This window comes from Thamnophis sirtalis, unplaced genomic scaffold (assembly GCF_051295495.1).
Source record: "Thamnophis sirtalis isolate CommonGarterSnake01/CBP01778 unplaced genomic scaffold, rThaSir2_p1.2 scaffold_3, whole genome shotgun sequence".
NCBI lineage: Eukaryota > Metazoa > Chordata > Lepidosauria > Squamata > Natricidae > Thamnophis > Thamnophis sirtalis.
In genome coordinates, this window is record NW_028261383.1 from 80,795,673 (window position 1) to 80,810,873 (window position 15,201).

Here is a 15,201-nt window from a genome sequence, read left to right on the forward strand (position 1 = left end):
GCATATCAGACATTAATACAATAGAGAAGGTCCAGAGGTATTTCACAAGAAGAATACTTAACTCATCTGCTCGCAATAAAATACCTTATGCCACCAGGCTTGAAATTTTAGGCCTGGACAACCTCGAACCGCCTACATTCCAACCTAAGCATAGTACACAAAATTATCTGCTATAACATCCTACTTGTAAACGACTACTTCAACTTCAACCGCAATAACACATGGGCAAACAATCAATACAAACTCAATTGCAGAAAATACAACTTCAGCAATAGTGTGGTCAATGCCTGGAAAGCTCTACCTGATTCCATTGTTAGTTCCTCAAACCCCCATAACTTTAACCTTAAACTGTCCACCGTGGACCTCACACCCTTTCTAAGAGGTCCCTAAGGGGGTGTGCATAAGTGCACTAGAGTGCCTACCATCCCTGTTCTACTGTCCCCATTGATATGTACTCATTTTATCTGTTCATGGCCACTTGCACTTATTTATATCCATCTATTTGTACCAATCTCATGCGATAATGTCCATGTCAATGCTAATACCGAGAGGTCTTCAAACTTGGCAGCTTTAAGACTTGTGGACTTCAACTCCCAGAATTCTCCAGCATGCTCTGCTGGCTGGAGAATTCTGGGAGTTGAAGTCCACAAGTCTTAAAGTTGCCAAGTTTGGAGACCCCAGTTACCTTGTACATATTGACAAACAAACAAATAAACAAATAAAATCTGACTAACGTTTACAGAAGGATATGCGCATTCCCCCAATAGATATGATCCTCAACCCCCCCCTCCCTTATCGCTCCCCGCTCAAAACCCGAAAGGGTGCCAGATCTCACAGCCCTTCACACGTGAAAAAGGCCGAATGGAAAAGAGCGGCTCTTCGTCCCCTTGGATGCCACCTCCCTTCCTCGACCCTATCATCTCTCAGCCAATGAATACTCCGAATTTCGGTCCCCTCCGTCGCTATTCGTCACCGAGCGCAAAAAGGGAGAGGAACGAATCCTCCAATAGCCTGGCGAGATTGGCGTGTCGCGCGCGCTCCGAGGCCCCGAGTTGCGGACCCGAGCTGGGGGACGCTGGGAAGATGGCGGCGGGAGCGTCGGTTTCGGGACCGACGGCGGCAGGGGCCGACTTTGCCTGTGCGGATTTCTGCGACTTGCGGGAGATCAAGAAGCAGCTACTGGATGTGGCGGAACGGAGCCGGGAACGCGGCCTTCAGCATAGTGGGAAATGGTATTTGGAGACGCCGGGGGGGAGGGGGGAGGACCGCCCGGGGATCCCTTTTGTAGGCTGCTCCTCCGAGGTGCCGGGAGGCTGTGGCGGTGAGGCGGGAAGGTTTGAGTGGGCGAGAAGGGAGGCGAGGAGGCTTTGGTTGCGCTTTTCCCTCTTGCGGGCGCTTGCTTGGAGAAGGTCGATCTCTGCGATTGAGCCCAAAACGACTTGATGACACTTAGGCGATCCAAATCAATGCAGGCAGTTCGTTAAGGCTTAGAAGTAACGAAACTGCCCGATTTGAAGTCTTCAACGGGCCTGGAGCGTTTTGGGTGTGGGGGGAAACAAATTCTATTAGTTTATAAGGATACCAATAGCACTTATTTGATAATGCTTTACAACCCTCTAAAAACGATAGCAATAGCACATATATAGCAATAGCAGACTTATATACCACTTCATAGGGCTTTCAGCCCTCTCTAATAGCACTTAGACTTGTTTACCGCTTGATAGTGCTTTACAGCCCTCTCTAAAAATGATAGCAATAGCGCTTATATACCACTTGATTGAGCTTTACAGCCCCCTCTAATAGCACTTAAACTTATATACCACTTGATAGTGCTTTACAGCCCCCTCTAATAACGATAGCAATAGTGCTTAGATTTGTATACTGCTTGATAGTGCTTTATAGCCCCCTCTAACAATAGCAATAGTGCTTAGACTTGTATACCGCTTGATAGTGCTTTACAGCCCTCTCTAAAAATGATAGCAATAGCACTTATATACCACTTGATAGTGCTTTATAGCCCTCTCTAATAGCACTTAGACTTGTATACTACTTGGCAGCCCCCTCTAATAACAATAGCAATAGTGCTTAGACTTGTATACCGCTTGATAGTGCTTTACAGCCCTCTCTAAAAATGATAGCAATAGCACTTATATACCACTTGATTGAGCTTTACAGCCCCCTCTAATAGCACTTAAACTTATATACCACTTGATAGTGCTTTACAGCCCCCTCTAATAACGATAGCAATAGTGCTTAGATTTGTATACTGCTTGATAGTGCTTTATAGCCCCCTCTAACAATAGCAATAGTGCTTAGACTTGTATACCGCTTGATAGTGCTTTACAGCCCTCTCTAAAAATGATAGCAATAGCACTTATATACCACTTGATAGTGCTTTATAGCCCTCTCTAATAGCACTTAGACTTGTATACTACTTGGCAGCCCCCTCTAATAACAATAGCAATAGTGCTTAGACTTGTATACCGCTTGATAGTGCTTTACAGCCCTCTCTAAAAATGATAGCAATAGCACTTATATACCACTTGATAGTGCTTTACAGCCCTCTCTAATAGCACTTAGACTTGTATACCACTTGACAGCCCCCTCTAATAACGATAGCAATAGTGCTTAGATTTGTATACTGCTTGATAGTGCTTTATAGCCCCCTCTAACAATAGCAATAGTGCTTAGACTTGTATACCGCTTGATAGTGCTTTACAGCCCTCTCTAAAAATGATAGCAATAGCACTTATATACCACTTGATAGTGCTTTATAGCCCTCTCTAATAGCACTTAGACTTGTATACTACTTGGCAGCCCCCTCTAATAACAATAGCAATAGTGCTTAGACTTGTATACCGCTTGATAGTGCTTTACAGCCCTCTCTAAAAATGATAGCAATAGCACTTATATACCACTTGATAGTGCTTTACAGCCCTCTCTAATAGCACTTAGACTTGTATACCACTTGACAGCCCCCTCTAATAACGATAGCAATAGTGCTTAGATTTGTATACTGCTTGATAGTGCTTTATAGCCCCCTCTAACAATAGCAATAGTGCTTAGACTTGTATACCGCTTGATAGTGCTTTACAGCCCTCTCTAAAAATGATAGCAATAGCACTTATATACCACTTGATAGTGCTTTATAGCCCTCTCTAATAGCACTTAGACTTGTATACTACTTGGCAGCCCCCTCTAATAACAATAGCAATAGTGCTTAGACTTGTATACCGCTTGATAGTGCTTTACAGCCCTCTCTAAAAATGATAGCAATAGCACTTATATACCACTTGATAGTGCTTTACAGCCCTCTCTAATAGCACTTAGACTTGTATACCACTTGACAGCCCCCTCTAATAACAATAGCAATAGTGCTTAGACTTGTATACTGCTTGATAGTGCTTTACAGCCCTCTCTAAGCAGTTTATAGAGTGAGCCTATTGCCCCCCAACAATCTAGGTCCTGCTGATCATATCATTTTAGCAAGCAGCCTATAAGATGTTCAACTTTAAGGTAGCAGTTGCAGCTGGGACGGCTTCCCCTAGTGTGAAGTTATACAGCATAGGGAATATTTGTATGAGTCCATGATTGCTGGGTTCATATATGATGAGCTGTAATTTGCTTAACTAGGAGTTATTGAATGATCTATAATTGATTGACTTTGGAAAACATGCTAAGATATAAACTGTGAGTTGCAAACCAATAACTGGTTCACAGAATATGGCTAGCAAGAACTCAGTAAATGGTATTGTGTAATCTTAGACGATGTGTTATGATTAACCAGGCAGTTTGTAAATAACATTTGTTCTAACACAGTGGATGTTATTGTTGCAGGGCCTCAGAACTGGCCTTTGCCTTGGACCCTCTACCCTTGAATGAACTGCCACCTGTTCCTGAACTTACAGAGGTAAGGATAATTGTCTGTATTGCCTGTGTAATACTAAATGAAAAATGATTACTTCAATGACATTATCCAGGGGCACTGTATATTAATAGTTGGTGATAAATGCAAGTTAGTAGCGAAGCCTGCAGCCCCTAATTTACTTGGGAATAAGATTCATTGAACATATTGATTTATGATTGTATTATGTATCTCTGGCCTGTTTGTTTGAAAATCTTTGGCCTGAAAAGCTCCCAGTACTACTTATTGATCAATTTAAAAATATCATTCTTGGCATTAGGATTACAATTTTTAAAAAAAAAGATATGAAAAAGAAAACATGAGTTGTGAAAACAAAACTACTCCGGAATCAGTTTAATGATGTAAGATCTTAGCCTTCCTCTCTATAGCCTGGTAGAGTGGATTTGGGACTGTATTGAGAATGGTAAATCGTCATGAAATCTTCTCAAAAGAAGATATGATAATTCTTTTTCTGAAAAAGCCAGAGGACCAAGTTTAAGATGCCCTAGTATTCCATTGAATGTTTCATTTTACTCTCATAACTCACCAGTCTACCTATTCTAGAAGTACTTGTAGTTTTATAAAAAATAGTTCTTGTGAAAGTGATTTTTTATGTTCCAAACATAGTGTAGGCCTGATATGCTAGGTTTTGCACATTATATAAGAGTACTTATATACTGCTCCATAGTGCTTTACAGCACTCTCTAAACAGTTTACAGAGTCAGTTTATTGCCCCAACAATCTGGGTCCTCATTTTACTGACCTCACTAGGATGGAAGGCTAAGTCAACCTTGAGCCAGTCAGAATCAAACTCCTGGCTATGGGCATGTTAATCTGCAATACTGCGATCCAACCACCGCACCACCAGGGGTCATTTATTATTAAATCTATAATAATCATTATCAGAGAAGCACAAATCTTACTTTGTTGTACCCAATACAGTTTGAAAATTCACAATTAATATATTAAATTCACAATTTAAAGTTGCTGTTTATAATAGGAATTGGGAACAGGTGGTCTTCCAGATGTTACTGAACTACAACTCCTAACAAGCCTCTGTATGTCCACGCTGCGTAGACTCGATTTGCTGTGAGTTATAATTCAGCAGTATTGGATGGGAATAGATTTTCCCACTTTTAAGGAAATTAGAGAATTGAAAGCCTGTTATTCAAGAAAAATATATTCTTTCCCACAAGCTTTCAATGCTAGCAATGTATCGTTTGTTATGGAGGGGTTTAACATAGCTTTTTTTCCACAGGAAGATGCCTGTGATTTGGATGCTTATACTCTTGCAAAATCTTACTTTGATCTAAAAGAATACGACAGAGCAGCCTACTTTCTAAGAAACTGCAAGAGCCCCAAAGCCTATTTTTTGTATATGTACTCCAGATACCTGGTAAGCTAATACCACTTTCTTTCTGTTTCTAATGGCTGGACCAGTGATAAATATGGGAATATAGTACGATATACACTTGCTTAATCTTAAATTAATTGTTCTTTGTTTTCAGTCTGGTGAGAAAAAGAAAGATGATGAGACAGTGGATAGTCTAGGTAAGGAACCCAAGGTAAATCTTTCCTTTAACTTAGTTTGATTGTGGATGTGCAGTTTCTTAGGCATATTGTTCTTTAGAAGAAGGGTGCAATTGTTAGCATAGCTAGGCAGGAAAATAAATTCTCGATATGATACTGTTATGGAAAACACAACAGTCTTAACACAATATAACACTGAAAATGATATAGCTCAGAGTTATCTTAAATTCCAGACCAGATAGATTTAAATGCAATGGTGCAAATACAGTATATGTGTTTTATCCTTGATTGCTGTGTAAGAGTTTTGGATAGCCTAAGAAATATTTATTTTATCACCTGAAATATAAATCACGTCTGAGCTAGCTACAAATTGGAAGGATGTGAAGTTGTAAATCATACATCCATTGTTAACATGCAAAATATGATTATATGACAGTGCAGAAAAGATGATGATTATAATAAAAGTCAAGTTTTCTTTCTCTACAGGTCCCTTAGAGAAGGGACAGGTGAAGAATGAAGTTCTGAGAGAATTAAGAGTGGAACTTAGCAAGAAGCATAAAGCCCGAGAATTGGATGGATTTGGACTTTATCTGTAAGTTTGTATGAGATAACCAGCAATGTAAGCCATATAGAAGCATTTGCATTCATAAGTGAAGCAGAAATTGTGAAAATAGCAAGACTTTTCCCCCCACTTACTTATCTGCTATTCATTGTATAGCATCATAAATTGGGGCCATATGATTACAGAGTTTTGCTCTTAAAGTCTTTGCCTTTGTGTCCCATTAGGTATGGAGTTGTATTGCGAAAACTGGATCTAGTGAAAGAAGCTATTGATGTGTTCGTTGAAGCAACCCATATCCTGCCATTGCATTGGGGAGCCTGGCTGGAGCTCTGTAATTTGATCACAGACAAAGAGACGGTAAATTGTAGGATAGCTCCATGCCCAGTCCTTGTTTTCTCCCTTTGCTTGATCATTAAGCATTGACTGGTCTAGATTTGATATTGTTCATGGTGATTTTCTGATGAAGAAAAAAACAAATCTAGCTAGCATTTTAAATAAATAGCCTTGGAGGTTTTTACTATAATCCTTTGTGAAGATCTAGCCAAAGAGCAGACACAGCGATTCTTACAATTCAGGGGAGGTACAATAGACTCCTTCTCTAAGTGTGTTCCTCTTCTATTTGGTGCTTGCTGCCAGCTGAAGTTCCTGTCCTTGCCAGATACCTGGATGAAGGAGTTCTTCCTGGCACACATATACACAGAGCTGCAACTGATAGAGGAGGCCTTGCAGAAATACCAGAGTCTCATAGATGTTGGGTTTTCCAAGAGCACCTACATAATCTCCCAGATTGCAGTGGCCTATCATAACATTCGAGGTCAGTGAATCTTTTTAAGCTTGGTGTGGGAGGGCCTTCTTTTTAGTTCTATTATGCACTGTTTAGAATAACCATTGGAAGGGACTTTGGAGGTCTTCTAGTCAACCCCCTGCTCCAGCAGGAGACCCTATACCTTTCTGGACAAATGGCTGTCCAATCACTTCTTTAAAACCTCGTGATGGAGTACTCACAATTTCGGAAGGAAGCCATTCCAGTGGTTAATTGTTCTCACTGTCAGGAAATTTCTCCTTAGTTCTAGTTTGGTTCTCACCTTTAGTTTCCATCCATTGCTGTTTATAAGAGCGGAGGTGGCGCAGTGGTTAAATGCAGCACTGCAGGCTACTTCAGCTGACTGCAGTTCGGCTGTCCAAATCTCACCGGCTCAGGGTTGACTCAGCCTTCCATCCTTCCGAGGTGGGTAAAATGAGGACCCGGATTGTTGTTGGGGGCAATATGCTGACTCTGTAAACCGCTTAGAGAGGGCTGAAAGCCCTATGAAGCAGTATATAAGTCTAACTGCTATTGCTGTTGTCCTGCTTTCTGGTACTTTGGAAAGTAGCTTGACTTCCTCTTCTTTGTGGCTGCCCTTCAAATATTGGAACTCTCTTACCGTGTCACCCCTAGTCCTTCCTTTCACTGGACTACACATACTGAATTCCTGCAACCATTCTTCTTATATTTTAGCCTCCAGCCCCTTAATCATCTTTAATGCTCTTCTCTGCACTCTTTCCAGAGTCTCAACATCTTTTTTATACTGTGGTGATTAAAACTGGAGGCAGTATTCCAAGTGTGGTGTTGCCAAAGCATTGTAAAGCTGTACCTACAACTTCTTGTGATCTTGATTCTATCCTTCTGTTAATGCAGCTTAGGGTTTTTTGTCTACTAAAACTCCTAGATCCCTCTTGCAGTTGCAGCTATTGAGTAAGATTCCACCTATTTTGTACACATACATTTGGTTTTTCTTGCCTAAGTGTAAAGCCTTGCTTCTCTCACAATTTATTTTCATTTTGTTAAATAGGGCCCAGTGCTCAGGTCTGCCGAGATCCATCTGGATCTTGAGCTTATATTCTGGGGTGTTGGCTGGTCCTGCCAGCTTGGTGTTGGCTGCAAATTTGATGAGTGCTTCTTCTATTTCCTCATCTAAATCGCTTATGATCATGTCATGTTGCTTTTTCTTCAGATATTGACAAAGCATTATCCATCTTTAATGAATTAAGAAAACAAGACCCTTTCAGAATAGAAAATATGGATACCTTCTCCAACTTGCTTTATGTCAGAGTAAGTACCTCTTGTATTATTCACAGCCATACAATGTGTTCACACTGCCAGAATTGTCCCAAGCAGCTTCCACCTCTTATAAATATTTCAGTCTCACTCTCTGCATGAAAATCCAGTTTCCACATAGTCAGCAGCCAGCTTTGGCTTAGATGTCTTCTGTTCATTTGAACTGTTTTGCAACTCTCCTGTGCAATGCTGTCCTTATTCCCTGCTTCACACACACCAGCACAGCATCTCTTTCTAACACACCTATATTTGGACACAGAAAGATGCAGTTCATGCATTCAAAGTGCTGGAGAAAAGGAAAAAAAGTAGGGAAGGGAGGACTTACACAGATTGTTGCATGTAACTTTACTATAAATAGTTTTCAAACATTCCAAATCCCTAAAATATCTCACCACTTTTGCTGAAAATTTGAAGATCCCTTCAGATGAAGCTGATGCTTACCTGGATACATCCATATAGGTTTTCTTGGCAACACAGATTGTTTGGGATGTTTGCCTTCCCGTTTCCTCCTACGTACTAACAATGTTTGATCTTAATGATCTCTTTCCAAAATTGGCCAGTGTTAATGCTGCCATTGGCATTGACTTTACTGTAAACTAGATAATATAGTGGGTTTGTTGGGGAATTAGGTTATAGTATTGCTACAATAATCAAATAGGGTTGTGGTATAATTTGTTTGATTTTATACCTTTCTTTGCTGGGTTATCTAGAAGCAACAAATAACAGTAATATAGTCCCAGAAATCATCTTGATGGATTTATTTCTACACTTATAGTGTGGCAGTCAAATTCTTAAGGTTGACTAGGTAGTTAACCAAATGGCTGAATGTAAGACCTAAAGTACTGTATTTTCTAATTTCCTTTTGCAGCAGAGTAAATTTTTGATTCCCCCTCTCCCCCCGCTCCTTTCTTCTCCCCTTAATAGGGTATGAAGCCCGAATTGAGTTATTTGGCCCATAACCTATGTGAGATTGACAAGTATCGGGTAGAAACTTGCTGTGTAATTGGTAAGAAACGTTGCATTTTCTTTTCTTGAAGAAGCTGGTTTTTTCCCCCTTTTAAACAGTGTCCGTGAAGCTATTATTTTCTTTCTCTTCCCTTATTTTTTTAAATTTAGGGAATTACTACAGTTTGCGTTCCCAGCATGAGAAAGCAGCACTCTATTTTCAGCGAGCACTGAAGCTGAATCCTCGGTATCTTGGAGCATGGACCCTGATGGGGCATGAATACATGGAGATGAAAAATACATCAGCAGCTATTCAGGCATATAGGTATGCGTGTGTGTGTGTGTAAGAGTTAGCTCTTCTGCCTAGAGTTGGAAATTCTTTAACTGGGTGTTACCTTTTAAAGAAATTTTACCGTCCCAAATGAAATGCTCTGGGTATTGAATGAGAAAAGATTTGTAGCAATAGACTTAGACTTATATACCGCTTCATAGTACTTTACAGCCCTCTCTAAGTGTTTTACAGAGTCAGCATATTGCCCCCAGGAATCTGGGTCCTCATTTTACTGACTTCAGAAGGATGTCCTTGAATAGGTCAGAAACGAATTACTGACAGTCAGCAAAATTAGCCTGCAATATTGCATTCTAACCACTGTGTCACCACAGCTCTCTTATAGAAATAAATTATTTACTAGACACAATCTATAACAAAACGTTAAGTCTAAGATATAATTATGGTGCCCACAGTCTGCATGTGTGTGTGTGTGTGTGTGTGTGTAGGTGGGGGGGTAGGAAAATGACAGGAAATAGGATTGTTTTCCCTTAGTTAGGAAAACCAAGGAGGATAGCAGCTTCTTGTTCCTTTGGCAGGAGAGAGTTCCATAATGTGGAGGCTACTGCAGAGAATACTTGCCACCTCAATCACACCTCACGTACCTCTAAAAAGAAGCTTTTCTTGTCATAAATAAAACACTTGTTTTCCTTTCTCTTTCCTCACAATAATTCTTTTCCTTTCAAAATAAATAAACGTATATGATGATTTTAGCTATATTACTCTTCTTCTTTTTTCAAATTCCCTCCTCTGTTAGACATGCCATTGAAGTGAATAAAAGAGACTACAGAGCATGGTATGGACTGGGACAAACATATGAAATTCTCAAGATGCCATTTTACTGCCTTTATTATTACCGACGAGCCCATCAACTCAGGTAAAACTGACTGGTTAATCCTATTGCCGCTTTTTAAAAAAATCAACTATCCTTGGTATGTGAAGTTAAATTATTATATATGAAATAAATTCTTTATTTGGAAGTATCTATTTATAAAGAAGAATGCCCTACAAATGAAAAAAACTTGGTTTTCAGTGGTTTTCAGACTACTAGCTTTATGAAAGGCAAAGGATTGTAAATTGCAAAGAATAACAAAGATAAAAATGTCATAAATTAATTATTGTGGAAAAAGTAAATTTTATGCTTATTTAGTGCTAACTTTCAGGGTTTGGGGGTTTTTTTTTGGCCCAGTTTGATAAATAAAGCCATTAATAGTTGATATTAGAGTGTATTTTTCCAGTAGTCGAATTTGAAAAATCCCATTGCCAAAATCTGACAAGTCTTTAATTTTTTAACTTTGTGGTGAAGCCAACTGCTCAGCAAGTTATAGATTATTTTAAATGATTTGTCTTTTGTCAGCTAGGTATCTTGTGTTTTTCGCAGACCCAACGATTCCCGTATGCTTGTTGCTCTTGGAGAATGTTATGAAAAATTAAATCAGCTAGTAGAAGCCAAAAAGGTACTAGAAAGAACAAATTTGCAAAAGTGGGGGAGGCTGTGTGGTTTCACAGGGAAGTAGATAGGGAAATTATTACATGTATTATGTTGCCCTAGTCTGTGCATTATCCTTTGGGTTTGTGAGATGTAGGTCATATGGTTAGTCTATCTGCATTAAGAAAGGGACAAAAAACATCAATCCCTTCTTAGAATGGAATGAAAAGTTTGATTAGCATGTGCATTCATTTCCAAGTACCCAGTATAATAGGGACCAGTCATGTCTTGTTGCTTCATCCTTTGTGATGAAGAAAAAGAATGTTACTCAAACTCAGTGTTATAGTTAATTTCATTCCTAAGTCCTGATAATAAAGTTACACAACACAGTCATAGTAATTTAATATAAATATTACATTTGAATAAATGAAAATCCAAAACATGAGTATTTGTAGTATGAAAAAAACTTTTTATTATAATAGTGTTGCTCAATTTGTTCTAATATTTAGGATATTTTTGCCCAGATAAAATAAGGACTTGTTGGCAAATATAACAAACATAGTAATTGTGAAATAATTATTTTTATGAAACCTGTCTGCTAATCTGATCAGTGATGTTAAAATGCAAAAATCCATAATCTTTCACATCAATTCCTGACCAATAACTCAAAAGTCATTTTTACTGTGCAGCAAACAGTACGTGAGCCACCAACAAAAAGGAAATGGATTTTGATTATCTGTAAAATAGTTTATGTGACATCTCTGATATATTTTAACTAGCTTACATATATTTTAACTAGCTTACTCAAAGGGGGGGGCGATTGTGGTAACAAAGAGTGAGTGTGCATTTTGCCACCTGAGTCTGGAGCCCAAAGATGTGGAGAGTTGGGTAGCATACAAGTTTAATAGCTTATTATTCTTTACTTCATCTTTGCTTTTATCCTTGGCAGTGTTACTGGAGAGCATATGCTGTAGGGGATGTGGAAAAAATGGCACTGGTGAAGCTAGCAAAGTGAGTATGGCATTGTATTTCTCTTGCCTTACTTCCTCTATTAAGGCTGGAATAATTTAAATATGGAATGTTTCTGTTTTAGAAGGAAAGGGAAAGTGGGGCTTGAAAAGGCATGTGGGCACTATGATATTTTTCCCTAGAAATGCAGTTCAAGTTTCTAGGCTTCTGCCTAGAAGCCTCTTGCAGGGTGAATCAAGTCCTATAGCATTGTACTCAAAAGTATAATATTGAGTTGGTTCCTCCTGCTCACCTGATCTTTTTATCATCAGCCAAGAGTTTCCTCTTATTATTTGTGTCCTTTCTTAGGCTTCATGAGCAGCTGAATGAATCGGAACAAGCTGCCCAGTGCTATATCAAATACATCCAAGATATCTATTCTTGTGGGGTAAGTCAGTTTTAAATAAGTTTGGTAGAGCATGAGAGGGAAATATAGGGAAATCCCCAAAGTTCTTACAAGTAATCTTTGGTTTACGATAGAATTGGGACTGGATTTTCTGCCGTAAACTGTGATGTCACATGACCACCTCACTTTGCAGCTGTAATCCCAGTAGTCTCAGTTGCCATCATAACCCCAGGATCGGGTGGGTTGTTAGATGGGAAGAGAAAGGTGGGAGATGGGAGTCCCAGGCAAGCAAGCTGGTCACTACTGCAAGCAGGTGCTAGGGGGCAGGGAGGGGAGTGCCATGGGTCTGTGGAAGGCTCCACAAGTGGGCATGTAAATACAGGGCCCCCAGATTTTGATCACATAATCATGAGGGTGCTGAGATGGCCAGAACTTTGAAGACTCGTGGCGAGTCATTTTTTAGTTGTGACTTTGAATGGCTGCTGAATGAATGGACCTAACCCAAGAACTACCTGCATTGTATCTCAGGAAATAGGGGAGAACTTGGAATTAAGCACCGCCTTCCGCTACTTGGCTCAGTATTACTTCAAGTGTAAGCTCTGGGATGAAGCCTCAGTCTGTGCTCAGAAATGCTGCGCCTTCAACGATGTGAGTAACAGCTCCAGTTTAAGTGGACAACGTTTCACTGGGACTTTATACCTGCTTCATACCTGTCCCCATATGTATATATACAGCATTAATGTATGAGTCCCTTCTCCCCCTTCATTTGGGTAGGCCAAAAGCTGTGTCCTCCAGGTGTAATTCACATCTAAAAGTAATCTGCCAGAGCTACTGTTTTAACTTAGGATGTAAAAAATAATGCCTTGTGGCGAGATGGGCGGCAAATAAATTTAATAAATAAATAAACATTTACTAAGAATTCTATTCAAGCCTAAGAGGTAGATAACAAAACTGCAGCCAATGAGATATTGAAAATGATTTATTCTACAGCAGGGGTCACCAACCTTTCGGACCTCAGGGACCATTACATTCATAATTTTAAATCCCATGGAACATTAATATAATTTTTTAAAAAAGATAAATAATATTTAGTGCAATATAAAAAATGCAAATATTTTTTTTCTGAGGACCACCAAACTTTTCTCATGGACCACCGGTTGGTGACTTGCTGCTCTACAGGGTCTGAAGTACTTCCTCCAAATAATGCTTTAGTTTATTCAGACATTTGTGCATTTACAATTTGCAAAACAAAATTGGCTATTAAAATGGTGGCAAATATAACAATAGGCCTACTACTTTTCTTTCTTACCAGAGAATGAAGTTCTTTAAATTAATACTGACAGATCCCAGAAAGCATATAGGGCATTACAAGAAATATTCATTTAGCTGCCTCCTCCATCACATACGATCAATACATAAAGCAGCATACAGCTGTCTGAGTATGTTGCAGAATTCACCTCTGCTAAGCTGCCATTCAGCTATTTAATGGATTAAGGAGGTTGATACTGTAATATTCTCATGTGCACAAGACATTTACCATTACTGTAGATCTTCTTTTCCACCTATTGTGTGTGTGTACATTCTTTTTTTTAATATGAAGCATTACCTATTGGTTTAGTTATAATTTAGTGATGTGCCTGTGCTCAGGAACGTCCATATAACCTGTTTTCTATCCCTTTTTTTGTTTCCTCATGCATCTGGCTTTTCTTTCTAGACAAGAGAAGAAGGGAAGGCTCTTTTGCGACAAATCTTACAGTTACGAAATCAGGGGGAGACACCAACTACAGAGACGGCAGCCACACCTTTCCTACTTCCTTCTTCACTCTCTGCCAGCAACACTCCAACCCGCCGAGTGTCCCCACTGAATTTATCTAATATTACACCTTGAACTGAACTACCTTTCTGTGCTGGCTCAGTTGAGAGGACACTCCTGTTGTAAACTGGGTCTTTCTCTTGAATACTGCCATTCTAGGAAGGCTTGTGTGTTCGGTTTGAGTGGCTACATCGTTGCTGAGGATGACTGTCTTATTGTATTGTAACCATGAAATGGTAATAACTCAGACAGTGCAGTGAGTTGAATTCACTGTACATCCCAGTCTTCTTACAAGTCTGGCACCTGTGAGAGAGAGAACCTCGCTTTATACTGGCCGTGGAGTTGCTTTCTGTCCCTTTCTGAGGATGTCGTAATAAGATGCAAGTTATCCGTTTACCAGATTTGCATATTTGAAACCGCTATCACATTTATTTGAAATTGAAAAGGAGTGTCCGTGAGCACCTGACTTTGTTTTTTTATTATGTGACTAATAAAAGCTTATCTTAAAAGATAGCAACGAGACAGAGAATGTGGATGGAAAAGCGAACAGGTCACAGCTAATTCAATGCCAGGCTGAAACTGGAAACATAAAGTGATGGGTATATTTTATGCCAGCAGTGCAGTGTTGCTGCTTTCCCACATAGGCTCTAGAAATTGTAGACTATTATTTAGTTAATCTTTTGTTGATCAAGAACCGGAGGAAATTACTTGAGAGCAAACCTGTTTGTTTCTTTTGACTATCATCTTGTAAATGCTTAAACAAAGACTATGTTATTATAGCTTAATGATTGTAATCAGTCTTTAAATGTCAAGACTGTTAGAATTCAGGAATCATAAAACAATTTTGTGTGTTTTAAGAATCATTACCGTGTTTTATCAGTATATTTTCAAGAAATCAGATTTATGGCTTCTGACATGTTTCAGAGATGTTGAGACTTCAGTACTCATATTTAGTTTAATCTTCCTTCTTCTCAAGGAAACTCAGTGTGGAAAGCAGCCTTCCAAATTTATAGCAGATAAGATATATAGTCAGTTCAGCCAGTTGCTTGGATCATCTTATTATAAAATAATTCTTATAAAGTAAAAGGAATCTAGCTATCCTATACTTCTAACTGTAAAATAATCCAACCCACAGTTGTACTGTATGGTAGTCATTACATTTGGTGCCCCGTTATATTAGAAACTGAAGCAAGACTGCAACAAAGCAAGACTGCTACTCTTTGAATAGTAGATCTATT

General features: G+C 39.2%; 1 protein-coding gene across 1 annotated transcript; it reads left to right on the forward strand.

The window, feature by feature from the left end:
* Positions 1 to 1,013: 1,013 nt before the first annotated feature.
* On the forward strand, positions 1,014 to 14,826 carry CDC23 (cell division cycle 23). The gene is made up of 16 exons (XM_014061960.2): positions 1,014 to 1,232; positions 3,838 to 3,910; positions 5,163 to 5,300; positions 5,413 to 5,455; positions 5,921 to 6,026; positions 6,221 to 6,353; positions 6,633 to 6,810; positions 7,991 to 8,088; positions 9,019 to 9,100; positions 9,211 to 9,364; positions 10,125 to 10,244; positions 10,749 to 10,824; positions 11,746 to 11,807; positions 12,114 to 12,192; positions 12,679 to 12,798; positions 13,865 to 14,826. The coding sequence occupies exons 1-16, from the start codon at positions 1,084 to 1,086 to the stop codon at positions 14,036 to 14,038; spliced, it is 1,785 nt and encodes a 594-aa protein (XP_013917435.1). The 5' UTR covers positions 1,014 to 1,083; the 3' UTR covers positions 14,039 to 14,826.
* The last annotated feature ends 375 nt before the right edge of the window (positions 14,827 to 15,201 follow it).

Bases quoted from the DNA above. Each gene is read 5' to 3' on its own strand.
- CDC23 (XM_014061960.2), top strand. From the start codon at position 1,084: ATGGCGGCGGGAGCGTCGGTTTCGGGACCGACGGCGGCAGGGGCCGAC. The intron at 9,101-9,210 runs GTAAGAAACGTT...TTTTAAATTTAG, and splicing joins AGAAACTTGCTGTGTAATTG to GGAATTACTACAGTTTGCGT. The intron at 12,193-12,678 runs GTAAGTCAGTTT...ATTGTATCTCAG, and splicing joins AAGATATCTATTCTTGTGGG to GAAATAGGGGAGAACTTGGA.